General features: G+C 46.6%; 2 protein-coding genes across 2 annotated transcripts in view; one reads left to right on the plus strand and one right to left on the minus strand.

Annotated features, from left to right (window-relative positions):
• The window catches only part of zic6 (zic family member 6), a 49,020-nt gene that overhangs the window by 7,245 nt on the left and 18,840 nt on the right, over positions 1 to 22,935 (minus strand). The window lies entirely within an intron of this gene.
• Positions 3,820 to 9,055, plus strand: zic3 (zic family member 3 heterotaxy 1 (odd-paired homolog, Drosophila)). Its single transcript, XM_029165873.3, has 3 exons — positions 3,820 to 5,144; positions 5,917 to 6,080; positions 6,660 to 9,055. The coding sequence occupies exons 1-3, from the start codon at positions 4,154 to 4,156 to the stop codon at positions 6,840 to 6,842; spliced, it is 1,338 nt and encodes a 445-aa protein (XP_029021706.1). The 5' UTR covers positions 3,820 to 4,153; the 3' UTR covers positions 6,843 to 9,055.

Genomic DNA, 22,935 nt, shown 5'->3' on the forward strand with positions numbered 1-22,935 from the left:
AAGAGGTCATTAGTCCTTTCCATCAGCCATATGAAGGTGAACTCCAAAAAGTCACTCAAGACCCAACTGACCTTATAATCAACGAAATGCAGACACCGATTTGCTGTTGTCACAGTCTTAAAGGATGTGGAGCAATGAAAAATACTAACATAATACTGAGATTGAGTGTATTGATTATACGCGTAAAAGCGGTAGTATCTACAACAAAATCATAGTCATCATCGCTTGCACAGAAATTAAACCAAACATCTGATATGTATTTAAAATGATAACAAATAGTGTAAATATTTCTCATGTACGCGGAGTATTCTGTAATTGAGCGCATGCAAATGTTCTACATGTAAACATTCATGCTGAAGCATAGGAAAGCTGTTATTTTATTATGTTATTTAGCTGAGTGAAATATTATGGTATTAATGCAGACCAGAACCTGAGGCTTTGTGCTGTTGTGGCTTCGCACACCCAGACAACTCAGCAGTGTTGTGGAAAATGCCCCCCCACACACACATAAACCCCATGCTGCACACAACACAACACAGCAATTCATTTTCTCATTAACCCACGGTGCAAAGAGTCTGACAATGTGGAACATGCTACACTAAAAACACAGCGAAAAACCTACTAGAGTTTCAGCACAAACCACAGAACCACGACACGGTCCCGTCCAGTAACTGTGCAGACACACTGACCGTCACACACACACACACACACACACACACTAGTGCTGGATATATAATAGTAAGTACATTCACTGGTTCAGCTGCTGTTTTAGGGGAATGAAGCTTTAACTTGTGTCTGGCCACTAGTGAGTTAACTTTAAACCCACAAACTTGTCCATAGCACCAGTGGCCTGAGCCAGTTAAACATAGTGCAGGCTTGAGGACAGGCAACACACAATTATTTATAAAAAAAAAAAAAAAACACTTTGCTGTACAAGTAAAACCACAAATCACAGCTGAGCTGTCATGGGCCAGTTTGACTGTGTAAGAAAAATAATCATGAATGTAGGCCATTTTTAAATTATGCACTGAAATAAGCTGCACAGCTGCTGACTAACAGATCTGGGCAGAATACACGTAGAAATGTGAAAATGTGCTTTTACCATTCAGGCTGGTGTTTGTGTGCTGCTCTTTTCCAACAGCACAGGCCTGCTGTCACAGAAGTATACGCACTACAACACAGTCATATTTTAAGCCAACGCGCATGCTCCGTTTAGAGAATATCACATTATAACCAATGAGATATTCCAACGCCTGCGAGGCACGTCCCAACACAGAAAACTAAATAATTAAATGTTACACAGCACAGAACAACCTTGAATTATCATTATTCTGTAAAATATCATTAATTTGGGAATAATCATTAAATGATAGTCAACTGTGTCAGACACTGAAGGCGAATATGCTGCGCGATTGAGTGGACGCGAACGTTTAAAATGATCACGGCTGAAGTTAAAGGCTGAGGTGAAAACGCGTCTGAGCAGAGAAGTGGCGTGAAGGGTGCAGCTCTGAACGGCACGTTCCCCGTGTCTCAAAGTTTCCACATTTACACCGTCCAGAAAGAATTAGGCGCCAACGCTGCGTTTCTTCCGGGCATGAAGGAGCAGAAACTCATTTCAAGAGGAAAATGAAAAGAATTTTAAAAGCGCCATTTGTGCTGCCACGACTCGAGCTTTCTACTTTGTTTTGTTTTATGCTTTTGGGAAAACATCCACGTTTTGAAGCCTCCGTGGTCAAATTCCACATTTGAAAATCAAATTAAATTAATGTTTAACAAATGCCAGTATGTACCCGAAAGGATCTGCAGTAGTTTGAAAGTTAACTCTGGAGCAACAGTTGCTTTACATTAGGTCTAGTTGATGACAGCTCTCCTTCTACAGGATCCGTGGATACGCGGCTCTGCCGCCCAAGCATTTGTGCCTCATCTAAACCACGCTGCTTAATGATTTCATTAAGTATTTCATCGTGATAATAAGGCTGCGAATACTACGCCGCACGTAACCTTAAGTAGCCTCCGAAACCTTCACGTTTCAACCAGCCAATAAAATATGAAGGGAATATAGGAAACCTAACAAGCCGCTTGTCACTTGTGGAAGTTCACGAAGGCCGCTATAAATCTCACGCTGCAAAACTGCAAAGGAAAAGACTCTTGGGCGAGTGTGCCCGTAGTACAGCGAGTGTGTGCGTGTGTGCACGCGCAAGATGTGTGCCGCGTGAGAAGACGACTATGAGAGAGCAAAGGGGGGAGGTAAACTGTGAGAGGCTACGCTGAGAGAGAGAGAGAGCGAGAGAGAGACAGGCAGAGGGAGGGAGGGAGAGAAAAGGAAAGAGAGAGAGAGGGGGAGAGAGAGGCAGACGATGGGTTAGGTGAGGGGCTGCAGCGACGACGTGAATCTCATTCGCCGTTTTGCTTCAAGTTGTTCAGGTTATGTACAAAAAAAGCGCAAGTGTTGTTGCACAACGGCTATGAAAAACAGAGGTATGCGGCTCTTTGCAACAATTAAATTACCATATGAGTAACAGGCCTAAGCGCCGAGCGGGCTGTGTTCACTTCAACCAAACCAAATCCCATGTAACCTCCACAGGCTAAATACAAGAGAAAGTTGATTTACACACTTCCACGCCGCGCGGTTCGCACAGACCCACCTCTGTGCCCCCTCCTAGCAACACAGACAGACAACGGAGAGCGAACTCACCTTACCAATATATATCTCTTACTCGAGGAAATGTTCTGGGAGTGAATGCGGGATGAGGGCGAAAGCAGAATGAAGGACTGATTTGCTGATTTTTTTTTTTTTTTTGGTCCAGATCCCCTAAAATAAAGAATGTGAACTCTTTCCTGGGACAGATTGAGGGGGAAAGGACGTGAAAGGCTTGGAGTTAAAAAGCGCCGCTTGAAGCACTCAACGCGTCTCTGAACTTGATCAGATTTTATGTGTCCTGCAGCGAGTCAGCGGCAGCCCTGTGAAACTTGCTCAATGGCACGAATTTTTTGGCTGAGCGAAAAAATCTCAGGATATTACAATTACTGCCATCTTTCTTTCTGTCTTTTATTTCTCCGTCTTACACCCTATAGAGCTTTTGCAAAAAAAATAACCCCCTCCCTTCCATTCAAGCGGCTTCAAGAAAGCCACATTTTGGAACAGTGCCAAGTACATTCAAGTTTTCACTTAATAAGAGCCAAACTGGTGACATGAAAAGAGACAAACAACAGATAGATAGATAGATAGATAGATAGATAGATAGATAGATAGATAGATAGATAGATAGATAGATAGATAGATAGATAGATAGATAGATAGATAGATAGATAGATAGATAGATAGATAGATAGATAGATAGATAGATAGATAGATAGATAGATAGATAGATAGATAGATAGATAGATAGATAGATAGATAGATAGATAGAAAATCCCACCTTTAATATGAAAGTAGTCATCTAAAAGTTTAACCTTACTACTAAATATGTGAAAAAGTTTTACGCACGTGACAAACCAAGCGCATTTCATGTTGCGGAATTAACTTTATCTGTAACTTTGCAAAAAAAATAACAATCTGCGTTAATTCTGCTCATTTTCATTCATGCAGCTGTTTCTTTGAGGAGCATAAATCAGGTAACGCTGCATAAAGCATGCGCTGCACAGTACGCACGCAGGATGTGCGCCAGAGTGCTCCGTTATACCTGCAAAATAGTGCTTGTACGGGCCAATGAAATGAAACCAATTGAGAAGACCTGCCATCTTCAATACCAAACTGTGCCAATCATCCGAAATCTAGCCAATTAACGCCCTCCTTGGTGGTCACGTGTCAGAGGGACAGCTGAGCGCTGATTGGCCGTCGTAGCACTGCCTCCCGAGTTCATTTATGTTCTGGGAGTGAGTGATTGACTTTATCAGTCCAAGGACATCATCCGCCTGGAAAGGGGGGGAAGTTTGATCCTCTTTCTCACGGATCGCAGTCAACGGGAGTTTTTTCCTCCCAACTCTTTACGCACAGGATTTTTCCCGTTTTGGCTTGGCTTTTTTATTTTAGGATTTTTTTCGCAGAGCGTGGTAAATCTCGGCGTGGTGTCTGCAGCTCGCGCGCCCCGAGAAACTGGATTTTAATTTTGTTTTTTGTTTTCTTCCCGTCTCCTAAGTTTGCATCGAGCTCATGACTATGCTTCTTGATAGCGGTCCGCAGTTTGCATCGTTAGGAATGGGGGGTTTTGGGACACCGCGGCATCACGAAATCGGGAACAGAGACCCGGGTCTGGGACTGAATCCCTTCGCCGAATCTTCCCACTCCGCCGCTTTCAAAATCAGCCCCGTGGCTCACGACATCGCCTCCGGCCAGACATCAGCTTTCACCCCGCAAGCCACTGGATATGCAGCCGCCCTGGGACACTCTCACGGCGGGCAGGTGGGCTCGTACGGCGGGGGAGCGTTCAATTCAACACGGGACTTTCTCCTGCGGAACCGGGGGGTTGGAGAGTCCACGGCGCCGAGTGCCCAGCATGGGATCTTTGCGGCTTCGGCGGGGAGCCTCCACGGGCCGCCGGGGATCACCGATAACCCCGGACATCTGTTGTTTCCAGGACTCCACGACCAGGGGGTGAGCCACACTTCACCGAGTGGACACGTTGTTAACAGCCAAATGCATCTTGGCTTACGCGGGGACATTTTCGGAAGACCTGATCCGTATCGTCCGGTCGCAAGTCCTCGGACGGACCCCTACGGGGCTCAGCTCCACAACTACAACCACCCTATCAACATGAACATGGGGATGAATGTGCCGACGCACCACGGTCCCGGGGCCTTCTTTAGATACATGAGGCAGCCGATAAAACAAGAATTATCCTGCAAATGGATAGACGAGAACCAGATGAACAGACCCAAAAAGACTTGCGACAGGACTTTCAGTACCATGCACGAGATGGTCACTCATGTGTCCATGGAGCACGTCGGCGGTCCCGAGCAGAGCAACCACGTCTGCTTCTGGGAGGACTGCCCGAGAGAAGGGAAATCTTTTAAGGCCAAGTACAAACTCGTCAACCACATCCGCGTGCACACGGGCGAGAAACCGTTCCCGTGCCCGTTCCCCGGATGTGGGAAAATATTCGCCAGGTCGGAAAATTTGAAAATCCACAAAAGAACACATACAGGTAGGCACTGACAATATCACGACGCGGCGTGTGTAAAAAAACAAAAAAATAGGAGTGAAGGAGTCAGGGCGAGCTGAGTAGAAACGCTGGGGCCACACTGTGAGATGCATGCTGTTGTTTTTGAGAAGTTAGACCCACATTTGTCACGTTAAACAGCAGTACATTGTGTTCTCAGTTCGGTTTGGGCAGACTAAATTATCCCACTTTTAAATAAAGTTATCCAAAGTGTTGGTTCAGTGGAATTATAAATGTATTTCTGCTGATGAAGTGCGTCCTTACGCATCTTTGCTGTTTTAGCCATTGTGCTTGACGCTGTGCGTTAGTGACGCAAATCAGAGAAACTTTGCCAAATTGATAAAGTTTGACTGCGTGAGCTCCATTCGCCTCGTTCGGGCGGCACGTTTATAGACGTCACAACAATAATAGCAGTGTGTGTGCGTTTATAAATCCCAGCGTAGTTGGGCTCGTGCGCGGTGCAGAGATGCCCTGTTGATTCAGTGTTTACTACACCAGTGTAGACGCACAGAGCAGGTCAGTAGTAGCATGAAGCAGCAGGCCTCTTGAATAAATAAAGCCTGACAGAGCAGCGTGTAGTAGTGGAGCCGTATCCATGTCGCCCCCAAAATGTAGGTTACTCTGTTATATAACAGGCCGCTCACAATTTACATCTCAGAGCTTCGGCTTTTACAGGTGGTGCTACAACGGGAGGTTGTTTGGTGCGGGCTATTCACTGTGTGTGTGTGTGTGTGTGTGTGTGTGCTTAATCCTGCAGGTGAGAAGCCGTTTAAGTGTGAATTTGATGGCTGTGACAGACGCTTCGCCAACAGCAGCGACAGGAAAAAGCACATGCATGTGCACACATCAGACAAGCCATACATCTGCAAAGTGTGCGACAAGTCCTACACACACCCCAGCTCTCTCAGGAAACACATGAAGGTAATTAACGTCTTCATTACTCGTTAAACACATTAACACGCGCGCGCGCGAGCGAGCGAGCGAGCGAGCACGCGTGCACGCAGCACCACCGCCACCCCACCCCCTCGTCCTCTGCCACAGACAAGCACTATAACAACTTCAGGCACTTCTTGAGATGTTGGGCTCGAACACTGCAAAACAACATTACGCGCAACTCATTCCGTTACTAACACTTGAAATATAATAATGAATGAGCTGTGAATATTTTACTTGTGTAGGAGACTCACAACTTTTCCCTTGCTTAGTTTAATAAATATGGACGCACATACTGTTTTAAAGAAATGCGTAAAACGCTTGGATTTTTTTGCTCCTTACTTTATTCCAACTTACATTGAGGACACACAGAAAATACGGTGCACGCGAGGATCTGTTTTAGCAGTGTACAAGTTGCCGTGACGCACTGATTCAAGTTTACTGTGTTTATTGTTGTAGCTGCCCTATAAAGGCCAGAGTTAATCCGCATTAAGCGTCTATCTAGCCACTCCAACTGGATATCATACGTTCAGCCTCACTAAACGCTCCTCCTCTAATTTATCGCAGGTACACGAGTCTCAAGGATCCGAGTCCTCTCCAGCAGCAAGCTCCGGGTACGAGTCGTCCACGCCGCCAGTGTTGGTCTCAGCCAGCAACGAAGACCCGACAAAAACACCGCCGTCAGCCGTGCAAAACACGTCCGGCCACAGCGAAGGACTGGCACCCAACTTTAATGAATGGTACGTTTGAAGTCAGAAGAGCGAACCCTCTCGCGCTCTCCCCCAATGTGGACCACGAGGTCGAGGATAAATGAGGATAAAACCTTAAAAAACTATTCGACTTCATTTCACCACACGCCCATGCACACACACACACACACACGCGCCCGCGCACACACAAATGGAATTGGGACGACGACAACAACAACAAGAGGAGGAGATGAGAGCAAAAGCCAGCACCAAGCAGGCCACGTCGGTCTCAGGATCACGAAATTAGACTTTTATTCCGCAGTTATGAGGAAAACAAATAAATCCCGATTAAAGAAACATAATACTTTGAGTATAAATACATGTTTTTTTTATTTTAGTTTACAGATTTCAGAATTGTTTTATTTTTCATTTTATGTATTTTCTCAAAATTTTATTTAAAAAAAGAATAAAAAGGAAGATTATTTCACGCTGTTTTATATGACGGTGACGCGCTATTGTCGCCTCTTCAATTGATTGTTGGAACTTCAAACAGTCTTAAGAAACGTGCCAAAGTCTTTGTCATGAACTTGAACAGTAAAAAAAAAACATAAATAAATATTTTACTCGTGAATGTATTTTCTTGTTTGATGGGGTCGAATCTGTTGTCAGCGTCCGTTTTCAGGTGGAGAAATGTGGTATTAGGTTACGATTGTTACCGTTGAATATAACGTTGCCTTTTGTTAATACCGTTGTAAATACATATCCATGATGCCATATTTATCAATTTGTAATTTAATTATGGGTATAAGTTCTGAAACTTAAATGATATTTATGGAAATGTTTTCTAACAAGAACTGTACAGTTTTGGTCATAACCAGCTTAACAGTGAACAAATGATAAACTCTAAAGCTCCAACATCGCGATTGTATCCTTTTGTTTTCTTTTTAACCAATAGGCCTACATGTGTCTTATTTGGATCGAATAAATCGTCTATATGAATATTATGGATTTGTCTATATATAATGCAGATATTTCCGCCACTTTTATTTTGTTTATGAGACCATTGACATGTAAATCACTGACTTTGTAGGACTGAGTTCAGTTGAGCTGAAAAGCTATAAAACGATTCTGTTGATATCTTTATTTTTGGTTAAATTCAAACTTTGTGTATTTTACTTTGATAGAATCAGAAATAGATATCAATTCTTAGCATAAACTCAGTACTGAAGGAAAAAACACAACACCCATCAGTCTATTGCACTCCTATACAGGTTTTAGACGAGTGTGCAAAGCTCATTATTTCCAAATCAAGGTGACAGTATTTTGAGTATTTCAAATTCGGGTCAAGCACCCAACTACATGCGCCAGTATGGCAATCTTTATAATTCCAGCATTGTCTTTGTGCAAGTATGTTTAAATGTGTGCATCGGCAACAATGGAACTGTCACAACACAGTATCTTCAAAAATAAAAAAAAGTTTTTTGTCTGTCAGCTTGCATTGTTTTAAATGTAATTCTTCTGTGAAACTAAGCGTGTTATTTGTTGTGGTGTTGCATATAGAGCAGTTTGATTACACATTTGCTTGTTTTGTGTGAATAACTTGTCAAGATGACATTTTTTTTATGTTTAACGAAATTTAGTGGAAGGAATTCTAGATCTATGTGGGTTGGGGGGAAAATACGCTCAATGGCAAAAAGAGTTACAGCATTGCATTGTAACCTATTCTCAAGAATTAAATATTATGCATACACAAAGTATATTGTGCTCATACGAGAACAATTCCAGACCACCAGCACTACTTTTAAAATAAAATGTAAAAAACGGTACCTCGTGACAGTGATATATGAAATACGTTTATTTAAATAATTTAAGGAATATATGTTTTATATGCTATTTTCTATACCTTAATTTAAAAGAAGTACTTTTTCTTATTCCCAGTACCTTTCTGCCCCATGTCCAGAGGTCAGAGCAAAATATCTGATGTATAAACACAGCTAGAATGTGATGTTGTAACACTTTCTGGGAGAAATGGGTCACACTACAAGTTATTCCTGAAGAGCAAAATGTTATACTGATGAACTGTGTCACTGTGCCACATTGAGGCAAACCATGTTACAGCAGCAGGCCTATGCGCTAGCCTATCTAGCTCCCAGAGGCAGAGATTCCTTGTACCTTTTAGGCTACTGTATGTTGGTTGATTTGTTTTACCAACTATTTATGAAGAAATGTGAACGGAAATTTTGATTGAAATTAAAAAAAAACATTGAAAAGTGACTTGCGGACTGCGACGTTGATTCTTGTCACTGTATCTGTTCTGCTGCCTGCAATCTTTATGCACACAGTCAACACTGTACCAGACTAGAAGTCACTTGAACTTGACACTGATTAAGGCGCCATCTTAGAATATGGGTGAGTGTGTGTGTGCGTGCGCGCGCGCGCGCGCGTGTGTGTGTGTGTGTGTGTGTGTGTGTGTGTGTGTGTGTGTGTGTGTGTGTGTGTGTGTGTGTGTGTGAATTAGAATTATTGTGAGAGAAGTTGGAAAGGTGCTAGAGAGGACAGTGGAGTTCACACGGAGAGGTGGATGATCAGTGGGGCGAGGGGGGGGAGGCGCTTAGAAATAATAATCCTGACATGCAGACTGGAAGACGGGCAACTGAGGACACGCTGTGACCGTGAACGCGTAGTGGGACACGTTGCCAAAAGTGGCACTGCCTCTGCTCCAGCGTCTCCCACCGCCCGAATAACAAGGAACCGCTTCATAAAAACAACCAAAGGAGTTACCACACGTCCATGGACGCCATAATAAGCATTCAGGTGGCGAGAAAATCCTGCTGCATCACAGGAGCGCCGGCACGAGCCGGGATTTCTAATATTACAGTGTCATTTGTTCAGGGTTTCATAGAACGATATCCGCGTAAATGCAATAAATGTGCAGAACGTTTTGAAAGACTCTCGTCAAATGAAGGCTGCTGTTCTTTGGATGCTAAAGAAGGAGTTTTTGTTGCCCCAACCCCCACATGGCGGCTTCAACCCCCCCTTCACATACACACACCTCTCCACCGCAACCAACTAATATCTTGCAACTATTCAACAGATTTAAAATTATTGATTCACGTTCTCCTTTTTAACTCTTGCGCAAGCGCGCGCCTCGCATTCCGTCTGATTGTATTTCTATTCACTTCCCTCCCCATCTCGCCCTCCCTCCCTCCCTCCTCCTCCCCCATCCCTCCCTCCCCTGCTCCTGGCTCGTCTAGTCGCACATTTCAAGAGCCTCCTCTCTCAGACACCGTGACGTCAAATAACTGAGACCCGGCTTTCCCCGGAACACTGCGGGCTCGCGCGGAGACCGCACCTTTACGCAAGCATCTGGGACGTGCTAAACGGGAAGATGACCCGAACTAGAGGCGATCATCACGACGGAAGGGGCGCGTGCTAATGATTAAACCAATAAAACCTAGTCATACGTCAACATTTATGCGGGGATCCTCGCCATTACATCACAGTGATGAATTTAGGTCATCACTGTCATCCTCAAGCGAGTGGATCATTAGTGATTCAAATAAGACAGCGCGTTTACAGTCCCCCTGCGGGACTCGCTCGTGCCCTTGCATGAGCTGTGTGACGACGCCCAGCACCTACAGCACATGTCATCATCTCTGCATCTTGTGAGAGGGCGATTCCCAGAAAGGAGCCAACATGAAAGGCTCCCTTTCTGCCAGATTCTCACTGGACTGGAAACCGGACGCAGTTGTGCAACGACTAGCGGCGGTATCACCCACAATGCCGCCGCCGCCGCTGCAGCGGGTTACCGCCGGCTCTGCGTTACATCAGCGCTCGCTCATTTCCAGTAATCGTATGGATTGTTGTGCCGGACCTGGAGGATGGCAGCTAACTGCTGGCGGCGCGCAGTAGCCTATAATCTGTGCGCCTATAGGGCGTGCGCGCTCTCCGGAGAGGCAAGGGCGCCGTGGGGGTGGGGGTGGGGGCGGCGGTGGGAGCAGGAGAAGAAAATAGGACTCAGTTGTGCTCCTTCGCTCCTGCCGCTGAAGTTTGATATCGGATTGATTGGTCCACACCAACCCGTTTACCTTCCTCCGTCTCCTCAGCCGCAGAGTATTTGCTGGCTAAGCGGGAGAGCGCGCTCTAAGAGGATAAACGACACAAGCAGTCCCCGACGCCTTTTGTCACGCAACGGCGGCTCAGATCCTAATAAGCCCAGTGGCTAATTTTCACTCATTAAAAATTTAGTAATTATTAGACGCCGCATACGCAGACTTTATCTCGATTCATTTGAAAGCACGCGGGTTTGTTTTTTTTTTTTTTTTTTTTGTAAACTAGGTGGACACGCAAAACTTCAATGTACTTGAAACGAGCTGGGAAATTAAGCTTTACAGTAAACTTGTGCACAGCTCTTGCTCACGGGCACTTTATCAGGGCGCCTTGACGAACTGCGCTCAAAACAAATAACAAGACACCAAAGAGTGTGAGAAATGGGCTTTATCTTTCCACATATAGCGACGGAACCGGTTAACATAAAGGATTACTGCAGACCTGTGTGGTTATTTAATCGAGACATTAAGCCTGCTCGGGAAACCGGAATTATTATTTTTTTTGCCACTAAACGCACCGTGACAATTACGTCGCAGTGAGATGGATTTCTAGCGTCATACAGGAAGATATCGCTCGATAAAAAAAAAATAATTGCGCGGAAAAATAACATACATCTGATAATTACTGAACCGAGGGCTTCAATTTGCGCGGAAGTTGCTGCGTTTGCCAATTATTGATGCTTATTTCACCTCCAGCAGGGTGTTGAATATGCATTCACAAAGTACCTTAATCCGCGGTGTGTCTTTATATCGCGACGTGTTTCATGGCTTTTGTGATGCAAACTGATTAACACAATGGCTTTGTCTTTGAGTTCAATTATTCTTCAATTGACTCTTTAGAGACATTTACATACATCATCATACTGTATAGTGTAGCCTGCAGGCGTGCGTGCTGATGAGGAAATGAGTGAAAGTGCTCGGCCTGCCAGTGCTGACACATTATGAAATGTTCACTGACTTCGGTTCAGGCACTTAAACCTAGACAGATAGCAGCATGACGCGACGCTTAACGAAGCCACACATCACTCGAGCGTATGGCTCCTGTTCCATATATCACAGCCAAGTGTGCACGATAGAAAACCCCGGATCTGCCCCATCACATTTAAAGCTAATGTCAGCCTTTGCACAGCCCCTTGAACACACAAAGCATCCACGCAGTAAATAATATAACTTTTATTTATGCGCTGAAAGACAAACTATTAGTAGGCTGTCCAACGGGAGACAAGGCTAATTCCCCAACATCTGGTGGGGTGTCAGGAAATTGATGAATTCCTTATCAGAGCAGGCGCAGGAATAGACGCTAATAGGTCCCCGGAGTGGGGGATCCGGCGCACGCTTGTTCAGCAAAGCAGATGTTCGGCAATTTCGCTTTGCGTTTGTCTTGTGACAGATATACTTCCAGGCTCTGAGATGTGGTTAACGGGCAAATGAGCAGTTGACATCATTTTAATGGTCCGTTGCTGCGCCCTGAGCGCTGCGGCGGCGATGCTTGGCGCAATAACAAGAAGTCCCCTCAGAGGAGGGAATAGAAGTTTTATGGATGACTGAGCTGCAGATTATGGGAGAATGTATGGTGTTTATTGTAGAGCTGAAGTGTTAAACACTGTCTAGCCTGAACCGCCGCAGCATTTAAATCCCCAATTAAGACACAGAGAGAGGGAGAGAGGGAGATTACCACCGTGTGTGTGACTTCTAAATCACCTGCAGTGTCAACAAAAGGACGGGGCATTATTCAGCAGTCGGAACAAACTTTCCACCTGTGAGCTTCCCCGCTCCGGGACTGCCTCCACCTCACAGGACGGTTCCTCCCTCAGGGGACGGACGGCAGCGCTCACATATTCATCACCCTTTCAAAATAAAGAGAACAATGCTCGTTAATGTGCCTTTTTCTGGAAACAATGAATGAGAATCGAAGAGTGCCTTTCCATTATTTAAAGACTTCATTCATCGCACCTCATGGTGTTTTTCCTGCGCCTGCGCAAAGCCCGCACTTCTGCAGAGTGGGGACTGAAACACGCACGCTGGTTTTAATATCTCATTCCATATGTTGCTCTACGGTAATGACGATAATTCCCCTGTTGTGTATGAATGAATAAATGAATACAGATGGAACGATGAATGAATGCACAAGTTCTTTCCGCCTAAAAATAAAAAAAGCATCGCTCCCACAGCACAAGACACACAAGTCGACGTGAATTGTGTAGTCTCCTGCACAATTCCGATTTGTGCCCCAGAAATGCCAATCAACGCGCAAAAAAATGGCAAACACCGGTTGCATAATGTTTGCGCAATATTTAATCCGTTATGGATATGCATGAGGCCGGGACAGCACCATGAATAACAAGCCGCCTGATCCCGCTACAGCACGTGCGTGCGTGGTTCCCGGCGTCACATAAACACAGACAGAGAAACAATGAAGATAATCGAGATAATCGTATTTCTAGAACTTCTCTCCAGCAGTTTTGCTTTTAGGGGCAGAGTTCACGCGCTTTGGTAAAGCAACGTCTCCGCGATGAGCATTTATCAGACACAATTTAAACGGTGCTATTTACTGGAAATAAACATCGACTTTTTTTTTTATTTGCCGTCTATATTTCCTTTAATACCACCTGCTTCGAGTGCATGAGTGGAGAGACTCGACGGCACTGGCTGCTGGTGGCCACCTTCTCCAAGAACACTGCAGTCATTTTTCCCAAAAGCTTAACAGTTCTGAAAGCTGAACAGACCTGTTATGATTCAGAACGTGGTGCTATATTGACACCTTCTGTGAAACTAAATATTCTTCACTATGCCTGCATGCTAAACTTTTCCAAGTTGTGCCTTGTGCACAACACTGAAGCAGACACACTTCTGACAGAGCAGTTGCTCATCTCGGCAGCGAAATAAATAAATAAATGAGCCCAATTCACCCTCACAGCCACTTGGATATAATAAACAGGGTGTTTGTTCGAGGCAGTCTGTTACTTTCCTTTAGTTCACATTGGTATCGTCACAGCATCTGAAGGCGCTGTGACACTTTGACCTTTAACATGAATGTCAAACACACACATCTGCTTGTTTTTTGACACTTTTCTCTCGAGGCCTTTGAAGCCTAACGTAAAACACCACCACAGCAACCTTAAAGAGCAATTTCTCTTTGAGTAAACCAGAAATGTCCTTTTATAGATTTGCACCATTTCAAGCTCTCAGTGGATAACCAAGGCCAGGGCGCATGAAAACATCTGCGCGTGCCAACATCTGCGCTGCACGGCCACGGGCGCCGTTGGAAGGATGACTGTGAGTAAAGAGAGAAGTATGACGCATAATCGCAAACAGGAGCCTGGATCCATCACAGCAACAGTCAGCACAAGGCCGCTGCCGTGACGCCCGGGCCCATGGAAGCCCAACACAGGGACTCTCGTAATAAAGATGTGTTTTGGTAACAGCCTTGTGGGAAAGAACTGGGTTGGTTGAGGAGCGACAGTTCCGCTGGTAAAGGTGAGTGATATTCAACAGCTGCCTTATACACAGCCCTAATAAAAAGTGTTAGACGTAGCACCAGCTATTTTCCTCCCACGTTTCCACTCATCCAGACTTGATGCTCCCACTGTGCCTTTTGGCCCAAACGGTACCAGTGACGGCGTTCCACGGATGTATTCTGTGGCTTCTGGTCCAGGAGCGACAGGTACTCTCTGCCCTAGAAGTATCAACAATCAGCCCCGACGCGACGGGAAACAATACGGCGTGATTGCACACCTTCAACGTACGCCACACCGACCGGACGGTACAGATTCTGGGCTTTTTCTATTAATGGCCGCCATCCTGGGAAGATAACAGGCACACATGGCTTGATAGGAAAGAGGAGGTGTAAGGAGGAGAAAGGGGAACCAGGTAGGAGGGCCCAGTGAAGGGGTGGGTGGGGGGGGGGATGGGAAAGCCAGGTGCTGGTGGAAATTGGCAGGCGATTGCCAAAGCGACCTCATGCCAGGATAATGCATGGGGCCATAGGTGTCCCCGAAGCCAATCCCAACCCTCATGCTGATAGCTTTTCAATGCCTGTGGGAGAAGCGCTCCAATAATTGCTTTTCCTGTTTCAATTCTGGTCTGAGGACCGGTCACAAAAGACAGGGGACTTTGTTTCTCACCACTAGAAAAGTGTGATGCATTACATGCGTACTCACCATATATTAAAGCTTCTGTTAATCTTAGTGGGTTACACAAAACGAAATATGGGGAAGTTTACACTTTTATGTTGAAGAACACATTTTCAGCCCCAGGTTAACAGTGTGAGTGTACTTTCAAAGTTTGCTCACGGATCTCCCCTTAATACATCACACATTGTCCTGGAGAATGGAACTAATCTCCGCTTTATTAAAAAGCAACCTACCCAAATATTTTCATTTGCATCTTTGAGACACTCTATCCATCCTCTGCTATGATGAGCGCTGACATAGCTGTCTCGTGGTGGAAAGAGTGAAGCTCAGCGGGTGAGGGAAACCTGAAACCTCAGGCCACATCTTTAAAAAGTTCTATGAGAAGTTCAACTTTTCTGCCAATTTATTTTTTTAAAGCACGTTAGAATTTTTTTTAAAAATAATTATCCGTTATATTTTTATTTTTTAGTGTTCATTCTTCAGATACGTAGATTTACAAATTAAAAATTGACACAAAATATAAACTAAAAATTACACTATAACTTTAGCAACAATCTTTTATTACTATTATTACTTTTATTATTATTATTATTACTAAGCATATAAGATGTTTGTTTTTGGTCACTGTATTCTGTCTTTTACCGCCTCGTACAACTCAAAACAGCAGAACAAAAAATGTGCGCGCTGCTAATTATTTACGACCCACTTGTTTCGTCCTTGAAAAGTTTCTGCGCTGCGGTGTCGAAGAAACAAAGTTCAACCAAAACAAGGCCAGTTTCTACTGTGGAGACTTTTTCCCAAGCACCGATGTGACAGGCAGAAAAGTCCTTTTATTAAAAGCAGCCGTTCATAAATTAGTGAGCGTCGTCAAAAAAACGATAGGAATTTGATTTTAAAGGGGCTTAATTATATCACAGCTTCACCTTAAAAATGCAGGACTGCACATTTTGGTGTGTTTTCTTCTGTAATTAATATTTTAAAGGAGACGCCTTGGCTCTCGTGCACAATAGGGCCAAACAACGATAACCTAATTTACCTCATTTGGACCAATTTCTCCTCTCCCCAAACAAAAAGTCGGGCTGTAACGGAGCGTGCGGCTCAGGACACGGTTTAAAAGCGAGGCGCGCTACGACGCAGGCACTTTGTTTTCATTCGTGCGGAGCATAAATAATGTATCACTCCCCCTGTCACTCACTCACTCACTCACTCACTCACTCACCGCGCCGACGTTCATGCATTAGAAATGAACGGTGGTGGAAGCTAAAGACGTGGCAGCGACTTCACACCTTGCGGAGAGTCAAACAACGTGACCTCTGGACATCAAAGAAATGCAGAAAGATGAACAAATAGCACAAACTTACTTGGCTGTTTTGGGGAGCGAGCTGCTTTAAGAACAGCGGGTCGTTTCAGTGGTAACATAACACAAAATCCGCAGGTTTATGGCGTGGAGTAAAATCTCCAGAGCTCAATTTCACTTCCAGCGTTTTACAGTCACTTTTATGAGGAGAAGGACCCAGATCTCCCCTCACTGTGTTTGCTTTTGATATGCTGTTGAAATTGGCAGCCGTGTGCCAGCTCAGTGCCCAGGTTCATTTGTCTCCCACCTTGTCTTGGGAATGATTTTTCTGAATTACCTAAATAAGGTGAAATCTGGGGCATGCAGACGCTCTACTGCTTGTCGGAATCAGTGGAGTGTGAAATTGCAACACCAGACAGCCAGGATAATAGCTCAGAAGGGGGCTAATGTCCCTGCTACATTCACAGAACATTTTTATAATGACTGAATTAAAAGGAAAAAATGTATGGATTTATGTTATAGTCGTTCCCTCCCAGTTTTCTGCAGACGTGCTTTAGCTTTCTGGGTGTGTGTTGTCAGGTTACGGGATTAAGCGGTGGAAATTGATTTAGATCCAAAATGATGTTTGTCAAATGGAAATGACCTGTGCGGTACGTGGCAGCGTTCACGGGCCCCGCACCGTCGTCAGCACCATCAATTATCAGAAAAGGCAAAGTTGGAAAACTATTACAATTGATTTGTCCTATTGCTCATGTGTGGATCCAAAGAGATCACGGAGATCCTTCCACGCACTTACAAACTCTCTCAAGCCATTTTCTTTATTCCATTTTGTGGCATTAACACACACACACACACACACACACGCACGCACACACACGCACGCACGCACGCACGCACGCACACTTGAGGATTATTGAGACATGGTTCCGTTCTGTGAGCGATGTCACCAGCAGGACCTGATTTGTCAGGCTTTACTATGCCCAGATTCGGGTGGTAATACGCCTGCTTTTAGATCACTCCAAACACCCCCCCCCCCCAAATCCCCACGAATCACCATTTAACTCTACCACTGGTGCTAAACCTAATCTTTCCCCTGACTGGGGTCACCGTTCTGGTGGTCTTGGCTTTCCACGCGGCCACTGGACCAGTTCCTACCAACTCAATCCGTCCGTCGCGCCACAAAGCACGGAGGCGACTCACGCGCAGGTAGTTTATTATAGAGTAATTAATAAGAGCAGGCGGAGCAGCGTCACGGGTGCAGCAGAGACGTGAACTGATAGCGGATCCATTATAAGAAGACTGCAATAAAGACACGTGTAACAGAAATAAAAAGTTTTTAATGTAGCAGCACAGCACCTAAACTGCCGCCACGGTGACGTAAATATAGACGTTTGTGATAATCCCTGCTTGTTCTCCGACTCGCAGCGTCGCCAAATCGTTTTAAAGCACCGTGTTTACGTGCGCTCTCAAGACCACAAACTCCGGCACAGCCTCCTCGTTAGGAAGATCTGGCGTTGTGCGATTGTTTTGATGTGGTCACGGAGCAGACGGACCATTGGCTAAGCGCTGGAAAGAGCAGACACACAGACAGTCCAAGCGGTTTAGCCTTGTTTAAAATTATTAATCCACTTCTAATTCCAGCTGGCCCCCTGACAGCACAGGACCCTATCAAAAAAATCAGCGCCTCCATTGTGAGGCCTGGCAGAAGGGGACTGGGCGTATTTTTTCTGCTCCAATCAGTTTCTAGAGGTTTGGCGATTAAAAAAAACCCACCCCCCTCCTCGCTCAGCGGGGGAATAACGGAATCATTAATTCTCCATTAATTTTAGGGAAAAAAACGAAATGTCGACTCGTTCAACTGAGTAAAATGACGGGAGTGACGGACAGAAGTGCTTCTGGGAGCTGAAAAGAGTTTAAGGGCGACGTTCCCAAACTGCGTGTGTGTGTGTGTGTTTGGAGAGAAATAAAACACTGGTGGGACGTTTGGACCCGCAGCTTATGTTTCAACTCCACCAGCGTCATCAGACTCCGTGCGTCCTGGAGGTGGGCGCGTTTTGGGGAGGGTGGGTTTTTTAACCTGGTGGTTCGCATGCCAGTGCAGTTTGCGCGCGTTTGTTGTGACTGGTGCTGTTGTCACATTATGTAATTTAGTCTAACTAACTCACCTGGTTAACGCGCACAGGACGCGGCACGCTGGAACGCGTAAAGCTGCAAAACGCAGCAGGCGGGGAGGATGGGGGAGGAGGGGGAACGGCAATGTCAAGGCTCCGAGGGGACAGGGAGGTGGTTCTGCTCCATCTCCCTCAACGTAAACACCGTCCCCGCCAGCACACGGATGCGCGAGCACCCAGCAAGTGGATGGGTTCTGATTAGGAAGCATGGCTGGGCCCCTATCAACACCCGCACACAGGCACTCACGACGCCGTGCCATTATAACTGTCTCTGATCAGAGTGACAGCCTTTCATATCTGTCTGTCTCCAAGCCAAGTGGTTATCATCTATGCACCCAACCATTAGGAAATGTCACACACACAGAGCCACACACACACACACACAGACATAAACGCATGCACGTACACATGCACGCACGTAAATGCACACATTATTTTTTCCCAGGAAATGAGGCCCAATTAGATGCAATCAATGGCAGATAAGTAAAACGCATTTCAAAATTTCTATGCTTTTAATTTTTTTCAAATTGATTTTTTCCACTAATTTCTCTCCCCCCCTTCTCCCCCTCCGCCGCTTCCTCGTCTTCTTTCTCTCTCCATATCTCAGCGTGACTTTTGAGTGCGCGGAGATTGACAGAACAAAAGAGATTGTTGTGGAGATACTAATTATTTAATGAATTCTTTATTTATTTTAAAACTTCCCTGGGTGGCGATGTGCCCAGACTGTTACAGTAGATGGAAAATTACAGGCTGCAAGACAGTGACTGACACATGAACATAGGCAGAGGGGGCGGGGGAGTTGGGGGGGGGGGGGGGGGGGGGGGGGGGGAGTTGGGTTGGTGCCATCCAAACATGCCCATGCCCTCAAAGCCATAGCAACACCCACCACCCAATCCCCACCCCCCCCTCCCCTCACCTCACCCCACCTCTGCCTCTCCCCACCTCCATTTCCACACGGCCGCCATATTAATCACAGGCGCTCACTTCAATGCGGTCTCGGTGGAAGGTGCCGCTCGAAGTTGCAATTTTCCCAGAAACAACCCCCCCCCAAAAAAAAAACGCAGACAAATCACCGGCGATTGAACCCAGCGAGGGGGCGGCACCTGCCGCACAATGAGCGTACACGCTGCTAAAACACCCCCTCTACGCACAACAAGCTCCTGTCAGAACGCCGCGGCCTCCACCCCCCAGAACCGATAAGTAGGGCACGAGGGGAGTGGGCCACTAAGGACCGGGTCATTATTGATTTGACAAGTGAGTGAATAATTCATCGGCGGTGGCAGGCATCAGCTGGGCCCCGCGTTCGCCACTCGTACAGTGACTACGACTGTGACCTCTCCTCCGTCTCCTCCGCCCGTCTGTTACGTAGTCTCGCACTCCACCTCTGTCTGCCTTCCTCACGTTCGCGGGACCTCCTCTTACGCTCCGCCGTAATCGTTCCAAATGTTCCCTTCAATCCCAGATTTCGTATGATTTCCTCAGCCAAGTGCCGCTTAATTTACGATCATTTCCAGCTTCCCTGTAGCTCTTGGCCAGCGGGACACAAGGACAGCTTTATGCACGGGTGTAATTCACACACTCGTTGGCACCGGCTCCAGCAACTGCCTGCTATGCACAAATACTGGTTTACACACTACCTCTGCAATAGGAGATATAGGGAAACAGATAGTTTGGATTGGCTGAGTCACGTTCAATGCCGCGGCCTGATAAACACAGATGTGACTGCCGGGCCGCGAACAGGAATCAGGCCTCCAACGGCTGCTGGTTAGTGAGCGGTCGGGACACGGACAGTGGTGCAAATCTGGTGGAAGTCAATCTGGTTGACGCTAACAGAAACACATGGGAGATGAAAAGCAGCCCTAGTGGTGGTAACCTCCCTGTGAGGTCACATCACCAGCCAAGTCGCTGCCTATAACTGTGAACGAGCATCACTCCAACATGGACGCGGTCGTCGTGAAGTCGAGGCCGCGCGGGTTGTTCCGCTAAAAGCCGCATTGCATCAAGCATTCTGACGCACGCTATGAGGAAACGGCTGGGAGCCGAGCAGCCGAACCCGTCCCATCTGTAGATAATAAGAACTCCTGCAAATGATTCTGCAGTAAAAGGAACAGCCGTGCCGCCGAACACAGCTCTCGGGGCGCAGAGACGCCGAGTTACTTTCAATCTGTACTCCGACTACCTGCTGCGTCACCAGATCCCCGGCGAGCGCCGAGGCAAGCGGACTGCTGCTCTGACTCACGCTGCCTGCCGCCACCTCCACGCCGCATCGCCACGCGGAGCGCCCGGCGAGCACGACGCCTCCAGTCGCCGCGCGTACAGCGTGTGCATGTACACGGCCTGCCTGCCGGCGGGTCAACGCCAGGGCTCTGGAGTTACGAGCGCCACGCGACCTTTGCCCCCCGTGACACCAGGCAGCGGCGGAAGCCGGGGGACACCTCGGTCCCAGCTCTTTACTCTTTGAAGAACGCGCCCGTGTGGGTTGAGAAATTGCCCTTTTTCTTGCTTCGTCTTCCCTTTTTGCCCCCTTCTACCCCCCCCATTCACTCAGTCACGCACGCACCCCAGTGCACGCACGCTCTGGGGCCACAGGGAACTCCAAGTTTCCATTCATGCTTCTCATTATCGGTGCATGTCGGTATTTTATGAGGCCGTGTAAACCGCTGAATTACTGCACTTTAAAATGCGCCCTGACACTATTACGCGACCGCGCTGATGGAGAGGCCTTTCATTGCCGGAGCGAGGGCCTAAAATGGTGGACGACAGAAGAGCATGACTTGTTAATTATTTTTAACTGCCGGATAAAAATGATTATGAAGTAAAGGCAGGATACACAAACGGCAGAGGCCACATCATAAAGTGACCCTTCGTCCTCAGGGGAAAAACACAGCTCGGGTTTTAAAAGGGGAAACGTGAAAAGGACCCGGAAGAGGAACAAACAAACAGCAAGTTATAAAATTCACTTTATTTGCTTCAATTAAAACAACTGAACAACATCACACATTAACGTTTACTGAAACAAAAAAGCTCCAGTTTGATTTGGGACAAAGTTTGAGCTAAAACTATTCCAAAATCCCCAAATAAAAGACAGAAGCCCATAATGATAAAATAAATGGGGATTGATTTCAAACCCGGTTGAAAACTCATGACAAAAATTTCATTCCAGTCGTCTTTTCGATTTTTATGTTCATTACATAGATAATAAGTGTCTCTTTATTTTACCAGCACGTCCCATGGTCTTTTGTACGTGCGTGCGCGCCCACGTGCACCCGCCCGCCCGTGCACGGGCGTACGCGGCGCGAGCGTCCCTCGGCGGCGCCGGCGCGGCCGCGGCAGCAGCGCTGTCGGCCGGCGGCGCGGCCACAATGAGAGGTGGCGGAGCAGTCAAAACAAGCCCCGCTCCTCCAGTCCGGCCAAAGTGCCGCTGAAGAGGGTCTTTTGAGACACCCCTTAATGTGGTAAAGTGATCTCCTCCACAATTGGGACACTCCAAGAGGCCATCCCTGACAGCCAAAGCAGAGGCGGCTCCCTCCCCTCGCCCCGAGCCCTGTCAGTTCCCATCTAACCCCCTCGGCCCGGATCCAGACAGCAGATAACCTCCAGCGCGCGGGACTTTCACGTCCACAGAACAAATAAAAAAAGGCTGATCAACAGAAAATATGAGAGCAGTTATCAGCGTCAACAATTTGTTTTGGTGAAATACAACAGGACTGTTTGCTAACTCATATGTACCATTGCCCGAGGAGCTTAGTAACCATTTCCTCTGTTGGATTTATTATGTGCGATGTGAATGCGATGGTGTCTTTGCAGCCGCGCCAGTTTACCACGGTAACCCCCGTTCGGCCCGCATGAAAAGCTCCTGACTTTGTGGAGGAGCCGTCTGAATGAAACGGAGGCCTAGGTTGAGAGAAAAGGCAGACAGTGCCCAGAACACGACAGCAGAGCCCAGTTGGCCTCCTGACAATTTGGCCGACAATGCCAGCAGACTTAGCACTCACTTTTTACAAGGGCTGCCTCAAATTGCTTCTCTCTCTCTCTCTCCCTCGGCCGCACTCACAAAAGAGAGAGTGGCAAATTGAAACCGAACTTTATTGGACGCTCCACCCAGACATGGTCCATAATAAGTATGGCCGCCCTGATCCAAATAAATAATCACCATCAAAGGAAACTGTCTGAGATACAGATTTGAGCATTCTGGATTACGCTCTGTAAAGCGTCCCGCGAGCAATAGAACTTTGGGCTCAGCCTAAATGAAAAGGGGATTTCTTTTCTTCCTCGCACCCCATTCTAACTCTTCCTCTTTTCTCTCTGTGCTTCTTCTTCTTCTTGTCTGTTGAAACATGTGGTCAGCTGTTATGCTTCCATGTGGTCAGATGATCAAAGCCGCGGAGCAGCAGTAATTGTCCCCCGCTGAAGCCCTGCCCTGGCTGGGATCAGGATCCCAGCA

The sequence above is a fragment of the Betta splendens genome, chromosome 10, assembly GCF_900634795.4.
Source record: "Betta splendens chromosome 10, fBetSpl5.4, whole genome shotgun sequence".
Classification (NCBI taxonomy): Eukaryota; Metazoa; Chordata; class Actinopteri; order Anabantiformes; family Osphronemidae; genus Betta; species Betta splendens.

What these genes read in the sequence shown, in the direction of transcription:
- zic3 (XM_029165873.3), top strand. Translation starts at nt 4,154, where the DNA reads ATGACTATGCTTCTTGATAGCGGTCCGCAGTTTGCATCGTTAGGAATG. An exon ending in CCACAAAAGAACACATACAG is followed by an intron (nt 5,145 to 5,916) that starts GTAGGCACTGAC and finishes TTAATCCTGCAG; the next exon opens with GTGAGAAGCCGTTTAAGTGT. An exon ending in CTCTCAGGAAACACATGAAG is followed by an intron (nt 6,081 to 6,659) that starts GTAATTAACGTC and finishes AATTTATCGCAG; the next exon opens with GTACACGAGTCTCAAGGATC.